The sequence below is a fragment of the Tachyglossus aculeatus genome, chromosome 22 (genome assembly GCF_015852505.1).
Source record: "Tachyglossus aculeatus isolate mTacAcu1 chromosome 22, mTacAcu1.pri, whole genome shotgun sequence".
In the NCBI taxonomy this organism is placed as follows: Eukaryota; Metazoa; Chordata; class Mammalia; order Monotremata; family Tachyglossidae; genus Tachyglossus; species Tachyglossus aculeatus.
In genome coordinates this window covers 34,697,773-34,719,818 of record NC_052087.1, presented here as the reverse complement: position 1 = coordinate 34,719,818, position 22,046 = coordinate 34,697,773, and the positions used below count along the sequence as shown (strand labels likewise).

At 44.6% G+C, this 22,046-nt stretch overlaps 1 protein-coding gene across 1 annotated transcript; it reads left to right on the top strand.

Moving 5' to 3' along the window:
- The first annotated feature begins 5,017 nt into the window (after window positions 1-5,017).
- LOC119943733 (membrane-spanning 4-domains subfamily A member 6A-like) lies at window positions 5,018-19,630 on the top strand. The gene is made up of 7 exons (XM_038764874.1): window positions 5,018-5,105; window positions 8,217-8,395; window positions 10,543-10,659; window positions 13,998-14,054; window positions 16,164-16,475; window positions 18,203-18,304; window positions 19,150-19,630. The coding sequence occupies exons 2-7, from the start codon at window positions 8,243-8,245 to the stop codon at window positions 19,246-19,248; spliced, it is 840 nt and encodes a 279-aa protein (XP_038620802.1). The 5' UTR covers window positions 5,018-5,105; window positions 8,217-8,242; the 3' UTR covers window positions 19,249-19,630.
- The last annotated feature ends 2,416 nt before the right edge of the window (window positions 19,631-22,046 follow it).

Here is a 22,046-nt window from a genome sequence, read left to right as displayed (position 1 = left end):
TCCAGCCCAGCCCGCACCCTCCGCTCCTCTGCCACTAATCTCCTCACCATTAGGCCTCGTTCTCGCCTGTCCCGCCATCGACCCCCGGCCCACGTCCTCTCCCGGGCCTGGAATGCCCTCCCTCTGCCCATCCGCCAAGCTAGCTCTCTTCCTCCCTTCAAGGCCCTACCTCTGCCAGGAGGCCTTCCCAGACTGAGCCCCTTCCTTCCTCTCCCCCTCGTCCCCCTCTCCATCCCCCTCATCTTACCTCCTTCCCTTCCCCACAGCACCTGTATATGTGTATATATGTTTGTACATATTTATTACTCTATTTATTTATTTATTTATTTATTTATTTTACTTGTACATGTCTATTCTATTTATTTTATTTTGTTAGTATGTTTGGTTTTGTTCTCTGTCTCCCCCTTTTAGACTGTGAGCCCACTATTGGGTACGGACTGTCTCTATATGTTGCCAACTTGTACATCCCAAGTGCTTAGTACAGTGCCCTGCACACAGTAAGCGCTCAATAAATACGATTGCTGATGAGGAGGAGGAAGAAGAGAGTTAGTTTGGCCGATGTGTGGAGGGAGGGCATTCCAGGCCAGGGGAAGAATGTGGGCCAGGGGTCGACAGCGGGACAGGCGAGAATGAGGCCCAGTGAGGAGGTTGGCGGCGGTAGAGAAGCGGAGGGTGCGGGCTGGGCTGGAGAAGGAGAGAAGGGAGGTGAGGTAGGAGGGGGCAAGGGGATGGAGAGCTTTGAAGCTGAGAGTGAGGAGTTTTTGCTTGATTTGTCGTTTGACAGGGAGCCACTGGAGATTTTTGAGGAGGGGAGTGACATGCCCAGAGCATTTCTGTACAAAGATAATCCAGGCAGCAGAGTGAAGTATAGACTGAAGCAGGGAGAGACAGGAGGATGGAAGATCAGAGAGGAGGCCAATGCTGTAATCCAGTAGGGATAGGATGAGAGATTGAACCAGCAAGGTAGCAGTTTGGATGGAGAGGAAAGGGTGGATCTTGGTGATGTTGTGGAGGTGAGACCGGCAGGTTTGGATGAAGGTAGGCCTACTATTTCCAGGGGTAGGTCTACTATTATGGTATGGTTTACTTTTCTTTTATGGTATTTGTTAAGCACTTACTATGTGTCAAGATGCCCAGCGCTTAGAACAGTGCTCAGCACTTAGAAAGTGCTTTGCACATAGTAAGCGCTTAACAAATACCACTATTATTATCTAAGCCTTCCAACTACCGACTGATTCAGCCCATTTACTTGCAGGTTATCTCCTGACATCCATTCTCCTCACAAAGCACTTCTGCACATATGGATTTAGCAGCTCAACTAATAGAGCCCTTATTTATTCAACTAACCAACTTTTAATGCATTTTTTCCTCCTCGCTCTTAATAGTTTTTCTGTCTCCCTCGTTTGACTGTAAACTCACTGGGGTCAGGGATTACTTAGACTGTGAGCCCCATGTGGGATAGTGCTGAAGCACTTAATACAGTTCTCTGCACACAGTAAGCGCTCAATAAATACAATAGAATGAATGCATGAATAGAGACTGTCTCAGTGGAAAGAGCCCAGGCATTGGAGTCAGAGGTCGTGGGTTCTAATCCCTGCTCCGCCACTTATCAGCTGTGTGACTTTGGACAGGTCACTTAACTTCTCTGTGTCTCAGTTGCCCCATCTGTGAAATGGGGATTGAGACTGTGAGCCCTGTGTGGGAAAACCTGATGACCTTGTATCTACCCCAGTGCTTGGCACATAGTAAGCGCTTAACAACTATCATCATCATCATTTATTAACAGTTTCTTATATCTATTATCTCATGCTTACTATGGCACCTTTTGGAAATTTATATTAACGTCTCCACCAATAGATTGTAAATTATTTGAGGACAGAAATCACATCTCCTCCTTGTTTCATATGTTCCCAAGGCACCTAGAATAGTCATGTGCACACTGCAGTTGTTCAATAAATCCTGTTGACCTAGACTTTTGACTATTTCCACAAATGGCACCTTACTAACAGTGGTATGCCAGCAGTGCCATGGGTTGAGGCAGATACAGGAGAATCAGAATGGACACATTACCTTAACCCAAAGAAGCCTCAGTCAGAGGGGTAAGAAGGGAAAGTATTTTATCCCCATTTTACATATGGAGGAACTGAGGCTCAGAGTCGCATAGTAAGCGCTTTTAAATACCATTAAAATACGTGAATATTTTGGATAATTGAATTTTCTCTTTTTATTGGAGATGGCACACTAATTTAACAGGTCTGTCATTCTTTGATAGAGGGGAGGCAGGTGTTTTATAGGAGCAGTAGGAGACCTCCTGGAACCCCAAAGGTTTTTTTTTCTTGATGGTATTTGTTAAGCACATATTATGTGCCGGGCACTCTAGTGAGTGCTGGGATAGATTCATTCATTCATTCGTATTTATTGAGCACTTACTGTGTGCAGAGCACTGTACTAAGCGCTTGGGAAGTAATCAGGTTGGACACAGTTACCTGACCCACACGGGGTTCACAGTCTTAACGCCCATTCTGCAGATGTCGTTGCTGAGGCACAGGGAAGTTGAGTGACTTGCCCAGGGTCACACATCGGGAAAGCGACGGAGCCGGGATTGGAACCCAGGTCCTTCTGACTTCTGGGCCTGTGCTCTTTCCATTAGGCCATGCAGCTCTCCAGCCCTTTGAAGAATCCAAATTATCTCTCTGGGATTGAACAAACTCATCTCAAATGATCCTAATGTCACTGCAGGGGAAATAGGGGAGCACCAGGAGTTTCAAATTTAGGATAGATGGTAAGCTGCTCTCTAGACTGTACACTTGTCTCTAGATTTTGTGCTTGTGTCTACCAACTCTGTTGTATTGTTCTCTCCTAGAGCTTAGTACAGACCTCTGCACAGTCAGTACTCAATTAGGGGAAGCAGCGTGGCTCAGTGGAAAGAGCCCGGGCTTTGGAGTCCGAGGTCACGGGTTCAAATCCCAGCTCCGCCACTTGTCAGCTGTGTGACTTTGGACAGGTCACTTAACTTCTCTGTGCCTCAGTGACCTCATCTGTAAAATGGATATTGAGACTGGGAGCCCCACGTGGGACAACCTCATCACCTTGTAACCTCCCAAACGCTTAGAACAGTGCTTGGCACATAATAACTGCTTAATACGTGCCATTCTTATTCTTCTTATTATAAATACCATTGATTAATTGGTTGATTTGGGGCAACTACTGCTCTGAAAAAGGGAAAGTCCCCATGCTTAGATATCTAGCATACACATATCCAGAAAACTGGGTTACCAAATTTTTGGTTGTGATAAGCATTTGGAGGGGTGTGCTATTTATATTCAAGACACTATGTATATATGTTTGTACATATTTATTACTCTATTTTACTTGTATGTATTTATTCTATTTATTTTATTTTGTTAATATGTTTTGTTTTGTAGTCTGTCTCCCTTTTCTAGACTGTGAGCCTGCTGTTGGGTAGGGGCCATCTCTATATGTTGCCAACTTGTACTTCCCAAGCGCTTAGTACAGTGCCTTGCACACAGTAAGTGCTCAATAAATACCGTTGAGTGAATGAATGAATGATTATTACCTTTTTTTTATGGCATTCGTTAAGCATTTACTATGTGCCGGGCACTTTACTGTTCTCATCCCACAGGGGCTCACAGTCTTATTCCCCATTTTACAGATGAGGGAACTGAGGTCCAGAGAAGTGAAGTGATTTGCCTAAGGTCACACAGCTGACAGTTGGTGGAGCTGGGATTAGAACCCAGGACCTTCTGACTCCCAAGCTGTTTCAAATCTTGCACCTACCCTGGAGCTTCAAACAGTGCTTGGCATATAGTAAGTGCTTAACAAGTACTATTATTAGCATTATTATCATCATTAATATAATTAGGCCATGAGAAGCAGCAGAACTAGAAGATAGAGCACAGACCTGGGAATCAGAAGGACCTGGGTTTTAATCCCAGCTCTTCCATTTGTCTGCTGTGCCATCTTGAGCAAATCACTTCACTTCTCTGTACCTCAGTTATCCCATCTGTCAAATGGGAAATAAGACCGTGAGCCCCATGTGGGACATGGACTGTGTCCAATTGAGTAGGTTGCATCTGCCCCCAGAGCTTAGTGCCAGGCCTCGCACACAGTAAAAACTTAACTAATACAATTTTTTAAAAAATTAAATTTTTGTCATTATCATATTATTGGGCTTTTTACCCCTATTGTCTTCTCCCAAGTACTTAGTAATAATGATGGCATTTGTTAAGCACTTACTATGTGTGAAGCACTGTTCTAAGCACTGGGGGGGAAACAAGGTGATCAGGTTGTCGCATGTGGGGCTCACAGTCTTAATTCCCATTTTCCAGATGAGGGAACTGAGGCTCAGAGAAGTCAAGTGACTTGCCCGAAGTCACACAGCTAACAAGTGGTAGAGCCAGGATTCAAGTAGTACTCAATGGAGAAGCAGCGTGGCTCAGTGTAAAGAGTGCAGGCTTTGGAGTCAGAGGTCAGGGTTTCAAATCCTGGCTCCGTCAATTGTCAGCTGTGTGACTTTGGGCAAGTCACTTAACTTCTCTGTGCCTCAGTTACCTCATCTGTAAAAATGGGGATTAAAACTGTGAGCCCCCCGTGGGACAACCTGATCACCTTGTAACCTCCACAGTGCTTTGCACGTAGTAAGTGCTTAATAAATGCCATTAATATTATTAGGGACTCAATAAACACTTTTGACTGATTAATTGCCTGTCTCACCCATTAGATTGTTAACTCCTTAAGGGCAGGGACCATGTCTTCTATGTTTATTTTTTTCCAAAGTCCTAGAAAAGTGCCTTGCCTACCGTAAATGGTCAATAAATGCCGATGAAGGAATGTCTGAAATGTTCTCTTGTGATTTCATTCGCCTTTCTAGCTTATACCAATGCCCGGCAATTTCTTACTCTGAAAAAGGAAGTACAGTGTGTGAACACTTGAAAACCCCAAGTGGCCCAAAAACGCAGATGAGAAAGATTAAAGGCCCAGAGAGGGTGGAGAGGCTGCAGTGAATTGAGGAAGCCCCAGCGGGGACGCACAAAGAAGAGACGGGCAACACAGGCGGACGGCTCAGAGAACACCCAGAGGAATTGGTGAGAGGGATTGGGGAAGAAAAGTGGACTTCTTTATCATGGGTTGGATTTAATCTCAGCCGAAGTTGGGGGAATACGGGGGCAACAATGTCCTTAGGGGTTCAGGTTTGGTTGGGATGAATGGGAATCAAGGTCATGTTGGGTATCTCTATTTACTGTTGGATTCATAGTCTGAACAGACTCAGCTTCTTAACAAAATGTCCCTAAGAGACGTAAGGGTGATTTGAAAAAGGATTCCCCATACCTTGGCCATAAATAGGCGAGTATGTCCCCTGAGACTACACCTGGAAGGAAGGCTCGGACGGTGAAGGAGACGCTCTTTAAGTACTTAAAGAAGCTGCTTTAGGGAAAGCAGCGTGGCTCAGTGGAAAGAGCCCGGGCTCGGGAGTCAGAGGCCATGGGTTCTAATCCTGGCTCTGCCACTTGTCAGGTGTGTGACTTTGGGCAAGTCACTTCACTTCTCTGTGCCTCAGTTACCTCATCTGTAAAATGGGGATTAAAACTGTGAGGCCCCCCATGGGACAACCTGATCACCTTGTAACCTCCCCAGCGCTTAGAACAGTGCTTTGCACATAGTAAGCACTTAACAAAATACTATTGTTATTATTATTATTAATTATTATTATTATCATTATTATTATTATTCTCTGGGCCTCAGTTCCCTCATCTGTTAAAGGGGGATTAAGAATGTGAGCCCCACGTGGGACAACCTTGATTACCTTGTACCCCCCCAGTGCTTAGAACAGTGCTTGGCACATAGTAAGCGCTTAACAAATACCAACAGTATTTTATTATTATTATTATTATTATTATTACTTGTTATTCATCCCAACCTCAACTTCAGAGAAATTATGTATGTGAACTGTAATTCATTCATTTATTTTAATGTCTGTCTCCCTCTCTAGACTGTATGCTTCTTCTGGGCAGGGAGCAGCTCCTATCAACTCTACTGTATTGTACTCTATTCTCTACTGTACTGTACTATATTCTGTACTGTATTGTAGAGAAGCAGTATGGCTTAATGGACAGAACACTGGCCTGGTGTCAGAAGGGCCTGGGTTCTAATCCCAGCTCCACCACATGTCTGCTGGGTGACCTTGGGCAAAATCACTTAACTTCTCTGGGCCCACGAGTTACCCCATCTTTAGAATGGAGATTAAAGAGTGTGATCCCCATGGGGGACAGAGACAATGCTCAACCAAATTAACTTGCATCTACTCCAGCTATTAGAACAGTATTTAGCACATAGTAAGTGCTTAACATGTACCATAATAATAATAATAATAATAATAATTACCATTATTATTATTATTATTATTACTGTACTCTCCCAAGTGCTTAGTACAGTTCTCTGCACACAGTAAGGACTCAATAAGTACCATTGATTGGAGGAGTTCTTGGGGGGATGGGGAAATGAATATTTTATCCATCACCCAGTGGAATTTATTGAACACTTACTGCCTACTGAGTACTTGGGAGAAGATAATAAGATTAGCAGACACAATCCCTGCCCTAGAAAAGCTGATGATCTAGCACTTTACAGACTCTTCTCTCTGTGGATGAGCTGCTGGGAGGGAACTGAACTACAAGGGCAGGATTTCGAGGACGGTCCCTCACTTGGAAGTGCTGAGAAAAAGAATAATAACTGTGGTAATTGTTCAGCGCTTACTAGGTGTCAAACACAGCGCTAAGTAATGGGAAAGATATAAGATAATCAGGTTTCACATGGGGCTTACAGTCTAAGTAGGAGGAAAAACAGAAAAAGAACTATCAAATGCAACTTGCCCTCGGGTTTGAAGGATCAAGGCCCAGCTGCCGAAGAATGAATCTGTCACTTTTTCTTCTGGAAATGTGATGCTAGACTGTAAACTCCCTCTAAATTGTATGATCATTGTGGGCAGGGAATTGTCTATCAACTCTATTGTACTGGGCTTTCCCAAATGCTTATTACAGAGCTCTGCACACAGTATGAGCTTCATATGTACCACTGATTGATTGATTCATTGGAATAACCTACATAAATTTTCCAATTCTTTACCCAAACAATATTCTGATCCAGCAGAAGAGGTTGAGTCCTTTCACCCTGGGAGGAAATAAGTAAAGGCTCTGCCAATGTGCCTACCCTTTCCACCACTTTCCTTCCCTTTCTAAGCAGAAGAAAAATGGGATAATAATAATAATAATACTATTTGTTAAGTGCTTACTATGTGCCAAGCACTGTACTAAGAGCTGGGGGGGGGGGGGGGGGGAGATGCAAGATAATTAGGTCCCCCATGGGGCTCACAGTCAAAGTAGGAGAGAAACAGGCATGAAATCTCCATTTTGCAGATGGGGGAACTGAGGCTTAGAGAATTTAAGTGACTTGCTCAAGGTAACAGAGTATTTACCTGGCAGAGCCGGGATTAGAACCCAGGTCCTCTAACTCCCAGGCCTGTGATCTTTCCACTAGGCCAAGCTACTCAGTTCACGAAGGGAAGGAGGGTGAAGAAAGTGACACTCCTTTCCTGCATGAATCTGGTTCATGTCCTGCCGATTCTCCCCCCAAAGTGAATTGGTCCTATGTTTCACAAACACTGCCAAAGCTGCTGAAAATACACGTCATTCTTTCTGGTGTTTATTAAGTACTTACTATGCAACAAGGATTGTTCTAAGTGCTGGAATTCATCCAATTTTTTAAGAGAAATTTTAAGGGAAGCAGCATTGCCCATGTTCCGCAAGGGACTCACAGTCTTAATCCTCATTTTGCAGATGAGGGAACTCCGGCAGAGAGAAATTAAGTGCCTTGCCCAAGGCCACATGGCAGACAAGTTGCAGAGGCGAGATTAGAACTGTGAGCCCATTGTGGGTAGAGATTGTTTCTCTTTACTGCTGTCTTGTTCTTTCCAAGCACTTAGTACAGTGCTCTGCATGCAGAAAACACTTAATAAATATGATTGAATGAATGAATGAACCCAAGTCCTTCTAACTCTCAGGTCCGTGTTCCAGGCCTCTAAGCCACGCTACTTAGTACAGCACTCCCTTTTTGCAATAAGTGCTCAATAAATAGCCTTGTTTGATTGATTCCACCGGGTTTGGTGACATGACTTTCGACTGTCCTTTCGTCTGTTCCAGTGTTCAACATCACTGGCAACATTACGATGACGCAGGCTCTACCTGAAGGGGTGTTGGTGATCATTTCTCCAACTGGAATCAGTATCTCCCAGACTGGACAGGCTGGATCACAGGAATCTCCCAAAGAGCCACCTAATAAAGTGAAGAAAATCCTTAAGGAGGATTCAAGGCTTCTAGGGGTGAGTCTGTCATAGTCTCGAATGGGGTGCATGAAGGAATAAACCGTTACTCCACAAGAGGATGGCAGCACTAACTTGGGCTCAGTGATCTCTCTAAGCAGGGCCAGACTGGCTCAAAATCATTCCTGGGAAATCCTGGGATGAAGTTTTGGAAGGGGAGAGGGGGAGAGGGAGTTTGGAAGAGCAGAAGTTCCTTTCTTGTTGGCCATTTTGGGATCCATCCCACGCAGCTTTTTAATGATTCTGAGTTTCCAAGCTTCACCTTCTAACTATGCTTGGCTCTTGTTTCTCCCACTACCCACTGCTCACTTATACCATTCCCCTTGCCTGGAACTCTCTTTCCCCCCCAAATCATCCTGACCACAGCTCTTCCCATCTTTAAAGCCCTCCTAAAATCCCAACTCCTCCGGGAGGCCTTCCCAAATAATCCATGGCCCTGGACTAAGACCACCTTGGAACAATGTTCTACGATTCTATCCTCAGTGCTCTTGCACAGATATACATTTTTAGGTGTTATTTATAGTATTCATATATTTATCTGTGCAGTCATTTGATTTGCTTGTATTATCCAGATGTGTTTGTACTGCATCCTGTTTTATACCTCTTCTTCCTCCAACTATTAATCATGTTTGTCTGCCTCTCCCCCTAGATTTTAAGCTTCCTGAGGGCAGAGAACATGTACCGTGCTATTGCTGAGCTCTCTTATGTGCTTAGAGCAGTGCCTGGTATTGAGTAGGGAACGAGTAAATGCAGTTGCTCCATTAATTGAGGTAGGAAAGAGCTGCTCTGAGTCAGGCAGGAGAGCAGCCAGCAAACAGAAATAAAGGGACAACTAGGAGCATCTTAGAGCCAAATGCGCACAGAGTGACCCAAACGGGGACTAATCCACCAGGTCCTCCAGTGATTATCTCAGTGGACAAGTCCATTCCCACTTCTAGTTCCCCACTGCCTCTACTCAAGAGAGATGGGGTGATTCCCACATTTCTTCACTCCCTCAGCCTTAGGGCACAGTATTGAGAGGAGTTGAGGTGATTTTTGAAGTACAAAAGAGAAATGTGAAGTCTCTCCAAGGAGGAACCACAGTGTTTGTTCCTTTCCCTGTAAAAGGCTCCCTTCCCCTCTAACTTCTGTATTCTTTGCCAGCACTTAGTCCAGTGCTCAGTAAATAGAAATACCATCTACTACAACTACAATAACTACAGGGGTGTGTGATGGTAGCAGTATCCCCTGAGAATCAACGGGCCTGGGTCTGGAGTTGTCAAATAGTCTTACTTTATTTTAAGGTGACCACACCCACCTCCACAATACGTCAATATTCTCCCTGAAAGGAGCTCAAGAGCACGGGAGACTGTGATCCTCCCACTCTGGTCCAGTGCTCCTCACTAATGGATTTAAAGCTCCCCATCACTTTGCCCCCTCCTACCTCATCTCCCTTCTCTCCTTCTACATCCAAGCCCGCATACTCTCCGCTCCTCCGCTGCTAATTTTCTCAATGGGCCTTCATCTCGCCTGTCTCGCCGCCGACCCCTGGCCCACGTCCTACCTCTAGCCTAGAGTGCCCTCCCTCCTCAAATCTGCCAGACAATCACTCTTCACCCTTCAAAGCCGTACTTCCCAAGTGCTTAGTACAGCACACAGTAAGTGCTCAATAAATATGACTGAATGAGGCGCACCTCTTCCAAGAGGCCTTCCCAAACTAAGCCCCACTTTTCCTCAGCTCCTGCTCTCTTCTGCATCACCATGACTCGCTCCCTTTTCTGTTCCTCCCTCCACCCGCCCCTCAGCACTTATGTATGTATGTATATATCTTTAATTCTATTTATTTATATTGATACCTGTTTAATCGTACTGATGTCTATCTTCCCCTCTAGACTGTGAGCCCATTGTGGGCAGGGGTTGACCCTTTATTGCTCTATTGTACTTTCCAGGCCCTTAATACAGTGCTCTGCACACTGTAAGCGCTCAATAAATACGATTGAATGAATGAATGAAAGTGCTCCTCCCTCTGATCCTCAGACTCTTTGATCCTTCACCTTAATGAACCCTCAGCTGGGATCCCTGGTTCCCCCCCATCTTCCCTGGGAGGGGGTTACACTTGGTCACAAGATGAAAATTGAACACATTATTTCTCTGCGTATTCTTTACAGATTCTCCAGATTCTGATTGGCCTGATGATCCTGTCCTTGGGGGGCATTTTGGCTTCTATTTCGGTCCACCCTGATCTCCAGCCTTTGTTGGGGTACCCATTCCTGGGAGCGGTGTTGGTGAGTTAAGTCATCATCATCATCATCAATCGTATTTATTGAGCGCTTACTGTGTGCAGAGCACTGTACTAAGCACTTGGGAAGTACAAATTGGCAACATATAGAGACAGTCCCTACCCAACAGTGGGCTCACAGTCTAAAAGGGGGAGACAGAGAACAAAACCAAACATACTAACAAAATAAAATAAATAGAATAGACATGTACAAGTAAAATAAATTAATAAATAGAGTAATAAATATGTACAAACATATATACATATATACAGGTGTTGTGGGGAAGGGAAGGAGGTAAGATGGGGGGATGGAGAGGGGGATGAGGGGGAGAGGAAGGGAGTCATTCGCATTGCTGGGAAACCATTCCTCTCATATTCATTCATTCATTCAATCATATTTATTGAACACTTCCTGTGTGCACAGCACTGTACTAATAGCCTTGATTCCTTGATAGGTTTATAAACCCTTTTGCTCATTCTTCCATTATGACGCTGCACAGTTTTTGTCCATCATAAGGTGGTTCTGTAGACTTTTAATATTCGAATGGAAAAGCACATGCACAGATGGAGAAGTATATCATGGAGCTGGGACCGGGGTAGGGGGCAAAGGAGTTGGGAGAATGGGGAAGCAAAGAACAGAGGATCAGGAGAGAAAGAGAGACAGAGAGACAGAGACAGAGAGAGACAGAGAGAGAGGGCTGGTAAACCAAAAGGCATTAGAGAAGCAGCATGGCTCAGTGGAAAGAGCATGGGCTTTGGAGTCAGAGGTCATGGGTTCAAGTCCTGGCTCTGCCACTTGTCAGCTGTGTGACTTTGGGCAAGTCACTTCACTTCTCAGTGCCTCAGTTACCTCATCTGTAAAAGGGGATTAAGACTGTGAGCCCCTTATGGGACAACCTGATCACCTTGCAACCTCCCCAGCACTTAGAACAGTACTTTGCACATAGTAAGCGCTTAATAAATGCCATTATTATCATTATTATTATTAGAGAGCAGGAAATGCAAGTAGAGAGAGGCACACCCATCCTGTCCCCAACTCTTCCCCCCTCCACCACTATCTCTGCAGCGTGGCTTAGTGGAAAGAGCATGGGCTTTGGAGTCAGAGGTCATGGGTTCAAATCCCGACTCTGCCACATGTCTGTTGTGTGACCTTGGGCAAGTCACTGAACTTCTCTGAGCCTCAGTTACCTTATCTGTAAAATGGGGATTAAGACTGGAAGCCCCACGAGGGACAACCTGATTACCTTGTATCTACTCCAGCACTTAGAACAGTGCTCTGCACATAGTAAGCACTTAAGAAATGCCATTATAATTATTATTATTATAATTCTCTTCTCCTGAATGTTCCATCCACCCAGATCTACCTACTCCATACTCTCCCAAGTGTTTAGTACAGTGCTCTGCACACAGTAAGTGCTCAATAAATACCATTAGTAGCGTGATCCATCCAGCTCCACATTAGATTCACAATAATAATAATAATAATAGTAATTTGCTTCCTGATGTTCCCCTCTTCCATCTGTCAAACACACCTCCCCTAAGCAGATCCTTATAAATGATGGAGAGATGGGAGAGGAAGAAGGAAGGAAAAAGGAGGAAGAGAGGAAAGAGGAGAAGGAAGAGGAGGACAGGGAGGAAATGAAAGGAGATAGTTGAGGGTGTGATGAATAAAATCAGTGCACCCCAAGTGTTTGGGTTCTGAAGTATATTCACTAAATACAAGATAGTCACACTGTTTCCAGACCTGTTCCCAGGCCCCAGATTGGGGGGTGGGGGGCAGTGAGTGGGATGCAAGGAGGATGCTTCTAATCAATTAATCAATCTGTCAATAAATCATATTTATTGAGTGCTTACTATATGCAGAGCACTGTATTAAGTGCTTGGCTGAGTATGATACAGCAGAGTTGGTAGACAAGTTTCCTGTCCTCAAGGAGCTTTCCGTCTAAAGGGGGAGACAGACATTAATATAAATAAATAAATTACAGATAGGTACCAAAATGGTGTGAGGCTGAGCATGGGGTGATTAATGATGAAAATCCAAGTCCAAGGTTGATGCAGATGGGAGAAGGAATAGAGGAAGTAAAGGTTTAGTCAGGATTGGCATCTTGAAGGCTCCCTTCTGGATTGTAAGCAGGTTATGGGCAGGAACATTGCCCTGTTACTCTGTTATATTGTTCTCTTCCAAGCAAAGTGCTCGGCACACAGTAAGCACTCAATAGGTATGATTGATTGATTGCTCTGCACACACTAAATACTCAACAAATAGGATGGATTGACTGAGATGTGTCTTCAGTTAAGCTTTGAAGATGGGTAGAGCGAACATCTGTTGGATATGAAGTGGGAAAGAGTTCCAGGCCAGAGGAGGGATGTGAGCAAGGGGTCGGCAAAGACTTCTAGACCTCTTCTACTGCCTTTGGCCCTCTGGAGGGAAAAGATACAAGGCTCACACTGTAGGTGCACAAGAAAATCAGATCTGACAGACAGGGCATGGCTCATACAGTAGGAAGGGTGCGAGGCATGTCGGCCCATTGCATGCTAGTCGGGAATCACTGTTCTAAAGCCAGTCCCAGAGGGATCAGGAGACTTCTCCTTTTCAAATAATGACCCAGAAACCTTCTTATTTACTCAACTTGGAGGCAGCTCTTCTCCAACTTGAGGAAGTCGGATACCTTGAGAAAGACTTCAAAACAGTGGCCGGAGAGCTAAGGGTGATCGGTCAAAGGCAGGGATTGGGTGAATAGATTGGAAAGAAGCACTGTGAGTGAGTGAGTAAAGTAAGAATTCTTTCAGGTGAACACTGTAGAGGAAAAGGATTACCTTGTATCCCCCCAGTGCTTAGAACAGTGCTTTGCACATAGTAAGCGCTTAATAAATGCCATCATTATAATAATAATAATAATTATTATTATTATTATTATGAAAAGAATGTGCTTCTGGCCAAGTCGATTAGAAATTCAGGCCATGCTTCCGCTTCTGCCAAGTTTCCCAGACTCTCCCTCTCATATTAAATGATCGGGTTTTGGATACTTGATGCCAACAGACTGTAAGCTCGTTGTGGGCAGGGAATGTGTCTGTTATGTTTTTATACTGTACTCTCCCAAGCGCTCAGTCCAGTGCTCTTCATAGAGAAAGTACTCAGTAAATACATTTGACTGACTGACTGACAGTGGTATTGGGTTTCCTTGGCTGCACTTCTTTGGCCTGCCCTTCGCGCTTCCCTCAGGTTGGGTTTCACAAGGGAGGGTCCAGTGTCTCATAGCCCTGAAGAATGGAGATCTATGTGGGGTAGAGGAAGAGTCGATGGTGCTGACGTTTCAGTTTTTGATGTGACCCTTCTACTGCCAGTTCATCATTTCAGGTTCCCTTTCGATTGCGGCTGAAAGAAAACCCACCAAACTGTTGGTGAGTAACAGCATTTCCTCTTTTTCTGGGTCCCAAGAGGCAGTGACTTTTTAAAGGAGTGAACTTTGTGGGCAAAGGGGGGAGGGGGCAGGGGAAGTGGGAAAGTTGGGGCAGGGGAGTTTGGGAGAGAAGCCTTGGAGTGATGAGTGAGGTTTGAAGGAGCAGAAGTGCAGGATGGAGAGGTGAGTCAGATAATAGAGGGAATGGAGGAGAGAATTTTCAATGACCCCTTAGAACTGTAGCACCATGTGGAACAGGAACTAGGAAAATTGGCTTATCTTGCATCTCCCCCAGAATTTAATGCTTGGGGTTTGGGGGTTTTTTAATGGTATTTTGTGTGTTTGGCACATAGTGTTTAACAAATACCGTGAGAAGCAGCATGGACTAATGGAAAAAGCACGGGTCTGGGAATCAGAGAACCTGGGTTCTAATCTCAGCTCTGACACTTGTCTTCTGTGTGACCTTAGGCAACTCACAACTTCTCTGTGCCTCAGTTCTCCTGTTCTCCCCCTCCCACTTAGGCTGTGGCCCCATGTGGGACAGGGACTGAGTCCAACCTAATTAACTGGTATCTACCCCGGCACTTGAAACGGTGTTTGACGCAGAGTAAGTGCTTAACAAATACCATAAAAAGTATTATTAGCTTAAAATAATATAAGAATAGGAGCTTTTCTAGGCTTTGTTCATCAATTCATAGTCAAACAGTGCGCTTAGTACAGTGCTCTGCACACAGTAAGCACTCAATAAATATGATTGAAAGAATAGTGTGCACTGTTGAGTTCTGGTCTATTTCATCCCTTGCTGTCTTTTCAGGTTTATTGGAAGGATGAACTCATTCAGATAATAATAATTATGCTACTTCTTAAACACCTACTCTGTGCTAAACTACCTATTAAGCGCTGGGGTAGATACAAGATAATCAGTTTGGATGCAGCCCCTCATCCACATGGGGCTTACAGTCTAAGTGGGAGGGAGTGGGATTCAATCCCCATTTTACAGATGAAGAAACTGAGGCCCAGAGAAATTAAGTGACTCACCCAAGATCACACAGTAGACACGTGGTAGAGCCGGGATTAGAACCCCTGTCCTTCTAACTCCCAGGCCTGTTCTCTACCCACTATACAATGCTGCTTCTCTTATAATAACAGTAGTTGTTTAAGCACTTACTATGTGCCAGACACTGTACTAAACACAGGGATGGATATACTGTACGAAGAGCTGGGTTGGATACAAGCAAATCGGGTTGGACACAGTCTCTGTCCCAAGTGGGGCTCAGTCTTCCCAAGTGGGGCTTGGTCTCTCCCCATTTTACAGATGAAGCAGCATGGCTCAATGGAAAGAGCCCGGGCTTTGAAGTCAGAGGTCATGGGTTCGAATTCCGGCTCCACCACATGTCAGCTGTGTGACCTTGGGCAAGTCACTTAACTTCTCTGAGCCTCAGTTCCCTCATCTGTAAAATGGGGATTAAGACTGTGAGCCCCACGTGGGACAACCTGATCAACTTGTATCCCCCCAGCATTTAGAACAGTGTTTTGCACATAGTAAGCGCTTAACAAATGCCATCATCATCATCATCAGCAAGTGACTGAGTCCCTAGAGAAGCAAAGTGACTTGCCCAAGGTCACAGAGCAGATGAGTGGTGGAGCTGGGATTAGAACCCAGGTCCATGCCCTTTCCGCTAGGTGACTTTACTTCCCATCATCATCAATCGTATTTATTGAGCGCTTACTATGTGCAGAGCACTGTACTAAGCGCTTGGGAAGTACAAATTGGCAACATATAGAGACAGTCCCTACCCAACATTGGGCTCACAGTCTAAAACAGCCATCAGGGGAATTCCCAGATGGGTGTCTGCAGGCACTTGTTGTTGTCTTACGCGGTCGAGTCGTGTCCGACCCATAGCGACGCCAAGGACACATCTCTCCCAGAACGCCCCGCTTCCATCTGCAACTGTTTTGGTAGCGTATCCATGGAGTTTTCTTGGTAAAAATATGGAAGTGGTTTACCATTCCCTCCTTCCGCACGGCAGAACTGAGCTTCCGCCCTCAACTCTCTCCCGTGCCACTGCTGCCCAGCACAGGTGAGTAAAAACTTACTAATCTCTTTCAGAGACGAGGCAGCCTTGGAATGAATGCCATTAGCGCCTTAGCTGCGGCTATTGGGTTCCTGATCCTCACCATCAATATGGCCAAAATCGCCTCCAACCCCGATCTCTGTCAGCATTCAAATTCACACCATCCCTTTGCCTGGGGTCATTTTGACTATGATGAGCACGACCAGATCGAAGAAACTACAGTAACAGTGAAGGCCGAAATAACTGACCCCGAGGGACCTTTGTTAATGCAGCATTACTATTATTTACCTCACTTTCTTTTAAGCTTCTTGGACGAATTGTGCTTCTTGGCTAATTCCAGTTTGAATGTAAGTATTCTGGGGCTGAATACTCTGGCAATATATATCTGGTAATACGTAATATCTGGTAATAATAATAATATCTGGTAATACATAAATATATATATATGTATATATGTTTGTACGTATTTATTACTCTATTTTACTTGTGCATATCTATTCTATTTATTTTATTTTGTTAATATGTTTTGTTTTGTTCTCTGTCTCCCCCTTCTAGACTGTATGCCCACTGTTGGGTAGGGACCGTCTATGTTGCCAACTTGGACTTCCCAAGCACTTAGTACAGTGCTCTGCACACAGTAAGAGCTCAATAAATACGATTGATTGATTGGTAATAATAATGATAATGATAATAATAATAACAATAATTCTGGTATTTGTTAAGTGCTTACTATGTGCCAGGCACTAAGTGCTGGGGTGGGTACAAGCAAATTGGGTCAGACACAGTCCCTGTCCCACGTGGAGCTCACAGTCTCAAATTCCCATTTTCTGATGAGGTAACTGAGGCCCAGAGAAGTTAAGTGACTTGACCAAGGTCACACAGCAGACAAGTGGCAGAGCCGGGATTGGAATCCATGACCTTCTGACCCCCACCCCAGGCCCATGCTCTATATACTACACCAGCAGCGTGGCTCAGTGGAAAGAGCCCGGGCTTGGGAGTCAGAGGTCATGGATTCAAATCCCAACTCCGCCAGTTGTCAGCTGTGTGACTTTGGGCAAGTCACTTCACTTTTCTGTGTCTCGATTACCTCATCTGTAAAATAGGGATTAAAACTGTGGCACCCACGTGGGACAACCTGATCACCTTGTATCCCCCCCCAGCGCTTAGAACAGTGCTTTGCACGTAGTAAGTGCTTAACAAATGCCATCATTTTTATTAGTAGTAGTGTTATGGTACCCTCCAAGCCACTTAGAACAGTGCTCTTCTTAGAATAGGTGTGCAATAAATGTGATTAATTGGTTGATTGGGGTGTGTTCCAATGACTCTTGTCTCAGGCACACTGTCCAACTTGGGGACAGGCCCAGGAAATGGTGGGGGTGCACATCTGGAAATTCTTCTGGTCACCCATGATTTTGGACATGAAGGGGGAGGATGAGGATGGCTGCTTTATGCCTTTGACATGACCCCACCTATATTCTCTTTCTTTTTGTGATGATGATGGCAGGTGCTTACTATATGCCAAACACTGTTCTAAGTGCTGGGGGCGATACAAGGTTATCGGGTTATCCCAGGTGGGGCTCGCAGTCTTAATCCCCATTTTACAGACGAGGTAACTGAGGCACAGAAAAGTGAAGTGACTTGTCCAAATTCACACAGCTGACGAGTGGCGGAGTCGGAATTAGAACCCGTGACCTCTGACTCCCAAGACCATGCCCTCTCCACTAAGCCACCCTGTTTCTCTAATCTCATTTATTCATTCATTCACTTCATTCAGTCATGTTTAATGAGTGCTTACTGTGTTGAGAGCACTGTACTGAGTGGTAGGGAGAGTGCAGTACAACAATAAACAGTCACATTCCCTGCCCACAACGAACTCACAATCTAGAGGATGGGGCCCCCATCCTTTCCAAAATAAACCCTCACTACATTTTCCTGCCTTCTCTCTCACTTTCTGGAAGGCACACTTCTGCCCAAAAAGAGCTGCCCTCCTTCACTCCCACGAGCTGTTGACAAAAGAAACCATGGCTCCAGAACTGGGGCATCGTAATCTCACTATGATTTTCTCATTTTGCAGGGGATTAAAGCCATGATGCTCATTCTCACCATCCTGGAACTCTGCATTGCCGCCTTCCTCACCTGCATTATGTGGAAAGCATCCGACTTCCAGTATAGCAGGGTGCGTGGGAGCTGCTGGATAAAGCCCCGGGTTGGGCGTTGAAAGATTCTTCCTTCCCTGGTTTCTTGCATAGAGCTGGGCAAATCAACTAACTCCGGGTCTCAGTTCCCCCTTTTGTGAAATAGGATAAAAACTTCTTCTTCCTTCCTCCTGGGCCATTTTGAGAGCAAAATGAACAGGAGTAGATTGAGCAAAATGCCTCCTTTTCCTTTTTAATTATACCATTGAAAATAATGATGTCACCACTCTTCATTATAAAGAGGCAGGTGGCATTTTATGCTTTCTTTATATGGACACTTTCTTTATATGGAACTTTCTTTAAAATGGACACCCCATAGCATTTTACTGTCCTTTCAGCAAAGAACCCATGGCGTCCAAGGAAACAGGTGGAAATCACAGTTGATCGCAGTCATTGTATTCACAGCACACCGCCCTTCTCTTGGTTTGCCTCTGCTTCATTTTTTATTAAGCCATTTAAAATAATATCACTGCTACTCATTATAAAATAGGCAGGTGGTATTAAGAATGTTCTTTGAAAAGGGCACCCCATAGCATCGTATCTTCCTTGCAACAAAGGAATGGGTGATGTCCTAGGAGACAGACGGCAATCACCGTTGATGACAGTCATTGTAGTTACAGTACGTCTGTCTCTATGGTCTTTTTCTTGATTTGGCTCACTGATCTCCACTCCACTTTGTTCTTCTGATATTCGATTTTTTTTTTAACGTTCCTCCTGTTTGTTAGCACTCCACTGAGTGGTGATGATGGGGGCAGTCAATTGGAAAGAGGCAGCAGGAACTCCAGACGGCTCGATGACTAACCAGAATATTTTATCTGGCTTACAGAGAATGATTTTCCAGGCACAATCTCAAGGAATCAGTTCCTGCGGATCTAGGACGGCGCGGCTCGAATCTGACTATGAGGAGCTGGTGACCGCTTACTAGCTGGAAATCCACCCATGTCACGGAGGAGCGAGTCCAGTGATTGACACATAGGCAGAGAAGATGGGACAAGAAACAGGCTGATAATAACCTGCCTCCCCCTCCAGACTGTAAGCTCATTGTGAGCAGGGAATGTGTCTGTTAACTCTGTTGTACTGTGCCCTCCCAAGCACTTAGTACAGTGCTCGACTCATAGTAAGCGCTCAATAAATACAATTGGTGTTGATGATGATGATGATGAGAGATTTGGGTTAAACTTTATATTGATTATTGCATTTGGTACTTCCATTCTGAACAGATTTCATAATGAAGGGCATGACATTAAAATGGAATCAATCCATAAAGATTAGATTAGGGAGAATTTCAGTCAAGTGGGTTCTGAGAAAGTGGAGGATGATACTTTCATTCATTCAATCGTATTTATTGAGCGCTTACTGTGTGCACAGCACTGTACTAAGCGCTTGGGAAGTACAATTTGGCAACATATAGAGACAGACCCTACCCAACAGTGGGCGGTTTTCAGGGTCCCTTTCTTTCTTTAGAGATTTGTGAGACAGGGACCACGGGGATTTTCCCAGTCTCCCTACATCTAAAACAGAGTCTTCCGTGGTGTCCAATTGACCCCTGGATCAAAAAACACGGAATGGGTTTGGGCTGAGCCACATGATCTTTGTATCTCCCTCCCCCTTCCTCAGCCCCAACCCACCCACCCCATTTAGGGGCTCTAAGGAGAGGGGGAAAGGTGTGTAGCGGAACTGGTCTCTTCCTCTCTGTGCTTGGTGGTTTCTCCACGTACCTGTCAACTGCTGGGACTACAAGTCCCAGTGAGATTACTTGACCAGTGAGAGTTTTCAAAAATAATAGTCAGTTCTAGACAACTCCTCTGTATCCACACATAGAGCCAGATAGGGGACAGACTACCTGAAAAGTGAACAGTCCAGGGTAAACCCGGACAGAAGAAGCAGCCCAGTCTAGTGAAAATAGGAAAGCCTGGGAGTCAGGGGACCTGGGTCCTAATCCTCTAGATCATAAGCTTATTGTGGGTAGGGAACGTTTACACCAACTCTGTTGTATTGCACGGCCTGGAAATCAGAAGGTCATGGGTTCTAATCCCGGCTCTGCCACTTGCCTGCTGTGTGGCCTTGGGAAGGTCACTTCACTTCTCTGGGCTTCAGTTACCTCATTTGAAAAATGGGGATTGAGACTGTGAGTCCCACATGGGACAGAGACTCTGTCCAACTTGATCTGCTGGTAACCACCCTAGCGCTTAGTACAGTGTCTGACACATAGTAAGCCCTTAAATACAACAATTATTTTATTACTATTATTTCTCTACGAAATGCTTAACAGAGTACTCTGTATACAGTAAGCACTCAAAAAATACCATTGATGAAAATCCCATCTCTACCACCAGCCTGCTGTATGATCTTGGGCAAGTCATCTAACTTCTCTGTACCTCAGTTACCTTATCTGTAAAATGGAGAGTGAGTCTGTGAACCCTATGTGGGCCAAGGACTGTGTTCAACCTGCTTATCTTGTATCTACTCCGGTGTTTAGTACAGTACCTGGTGTAGTATGCACTGAACAAATGCCACTAAAAAAATAAAAAACAGACACACGACCTCCTCAGTTATGGCAATTCATTATAATTATAATAATAACAATGGTATTTGTTAAGCATTCATCTGACAGTGCTTAGAACAAAGTGCAGCTATTTCATTTGCAAAGAGTAAATGTTCCTTCAGGCCAGAAATTTACTCTACAGAACTGAAAAGTGAAGATGAATATCATTACTTCAAAATGAATACAGTGGACAGTCTAGTAGTCTTTTAATGTAAATCCCTATTTGAACTAAATATGTAAACCAAAATCCAAAAACAGGAATGTGTTCCCTGATACATTTCTTTTCCAAAAAGGTAATCCCAAATTTGTCTTTGAACATCCCAATTCACCAGGTAGCCTTAAAAGGTTTTAAAAATGTGAGGGGTTTGGAAGAATACTTTGTTAGTGGCAATGACAAAAGAAAATTTTGTAAAATTTATTGCAAATTGTGGTAGAGAAACAAGCATTTTTCTCCTGTTTGGTCACTCCCTTATATGGCTGCAGATTTCAACTCAAATATAGAAATATTCTCCTATATGGGTGTCTGCTAAGAGTTGCCATAGCCCTAATTGCAGAATGGCTGCCCTGACAAGGGCTCTCCTATCAAATTTCAACAGATTATGACCCTCTCCATAACTTGAGAAGCAGTGTGGCTCAGTGGAAAGAGCCCGGGCTTTGGAGTCAGAGTTCAGGGGTTCAAATCCCGGCTCCGCCAATTGTCAGCTGTATGACTTTGGGCAAGTCACTTCACTTCTCTGTGCCTCAGTGACCTCATCTGTAAAATGGGGATTAAGATTGTGAGCCCCCAGTGGGACAGCTTGATAACCGTGTAATCTCCCCAGCGCTTAGAACAGTGCTTTGCACATAGTAAGCGCTTAATAAATGCCATCAATATTATTATTATTATGTGCCAAGCACTGTTCTAAGCACTGAGGTAGATAGAAGGTAATCACGTTGTCCCACGTGGGCCTTATAGTCTTAATCTCCATTTTACAGATGAGGTAACTGAGGCAAAGAGAAGTGAAGTGACTTGCCCAAGGTCACACAGCTGACCAGCAGCAGAGCTGGGATTAGAACCCACGACCTCTGACTCCCAAGCCCGGGCTCTTTCTACTAAGCCACACTGCTTCTCTATGATCATATCATGCTCTTACCATGCATGTGTTAAGCATGTGTGGCACCATATTTCTGGGAGAGGG

Coding starts and splice junctions, on each gene's coding strand:
- LOC119943733 (XM_038764874.1), top strand. CDS start 8,243: ATGACGCAGGCTCTACCTGAAGGGGTGTTGGTGATCATTTCTCCAACT. Junction 10,660..13,997: donor CATTCCTGGGAGCGGTGTTG/GTGAGTTAAGTC, acceptor TTCTACTGCCAG/TTCATCATTTCAGGTTCCCT. Junction 16,476..18,202: donor TGGCTAATTCCAGTTTGAAT/GTAAGTATTCTG, acceptor CTCATTTTGCAG/GGGATTAAAGCCATGATGCT.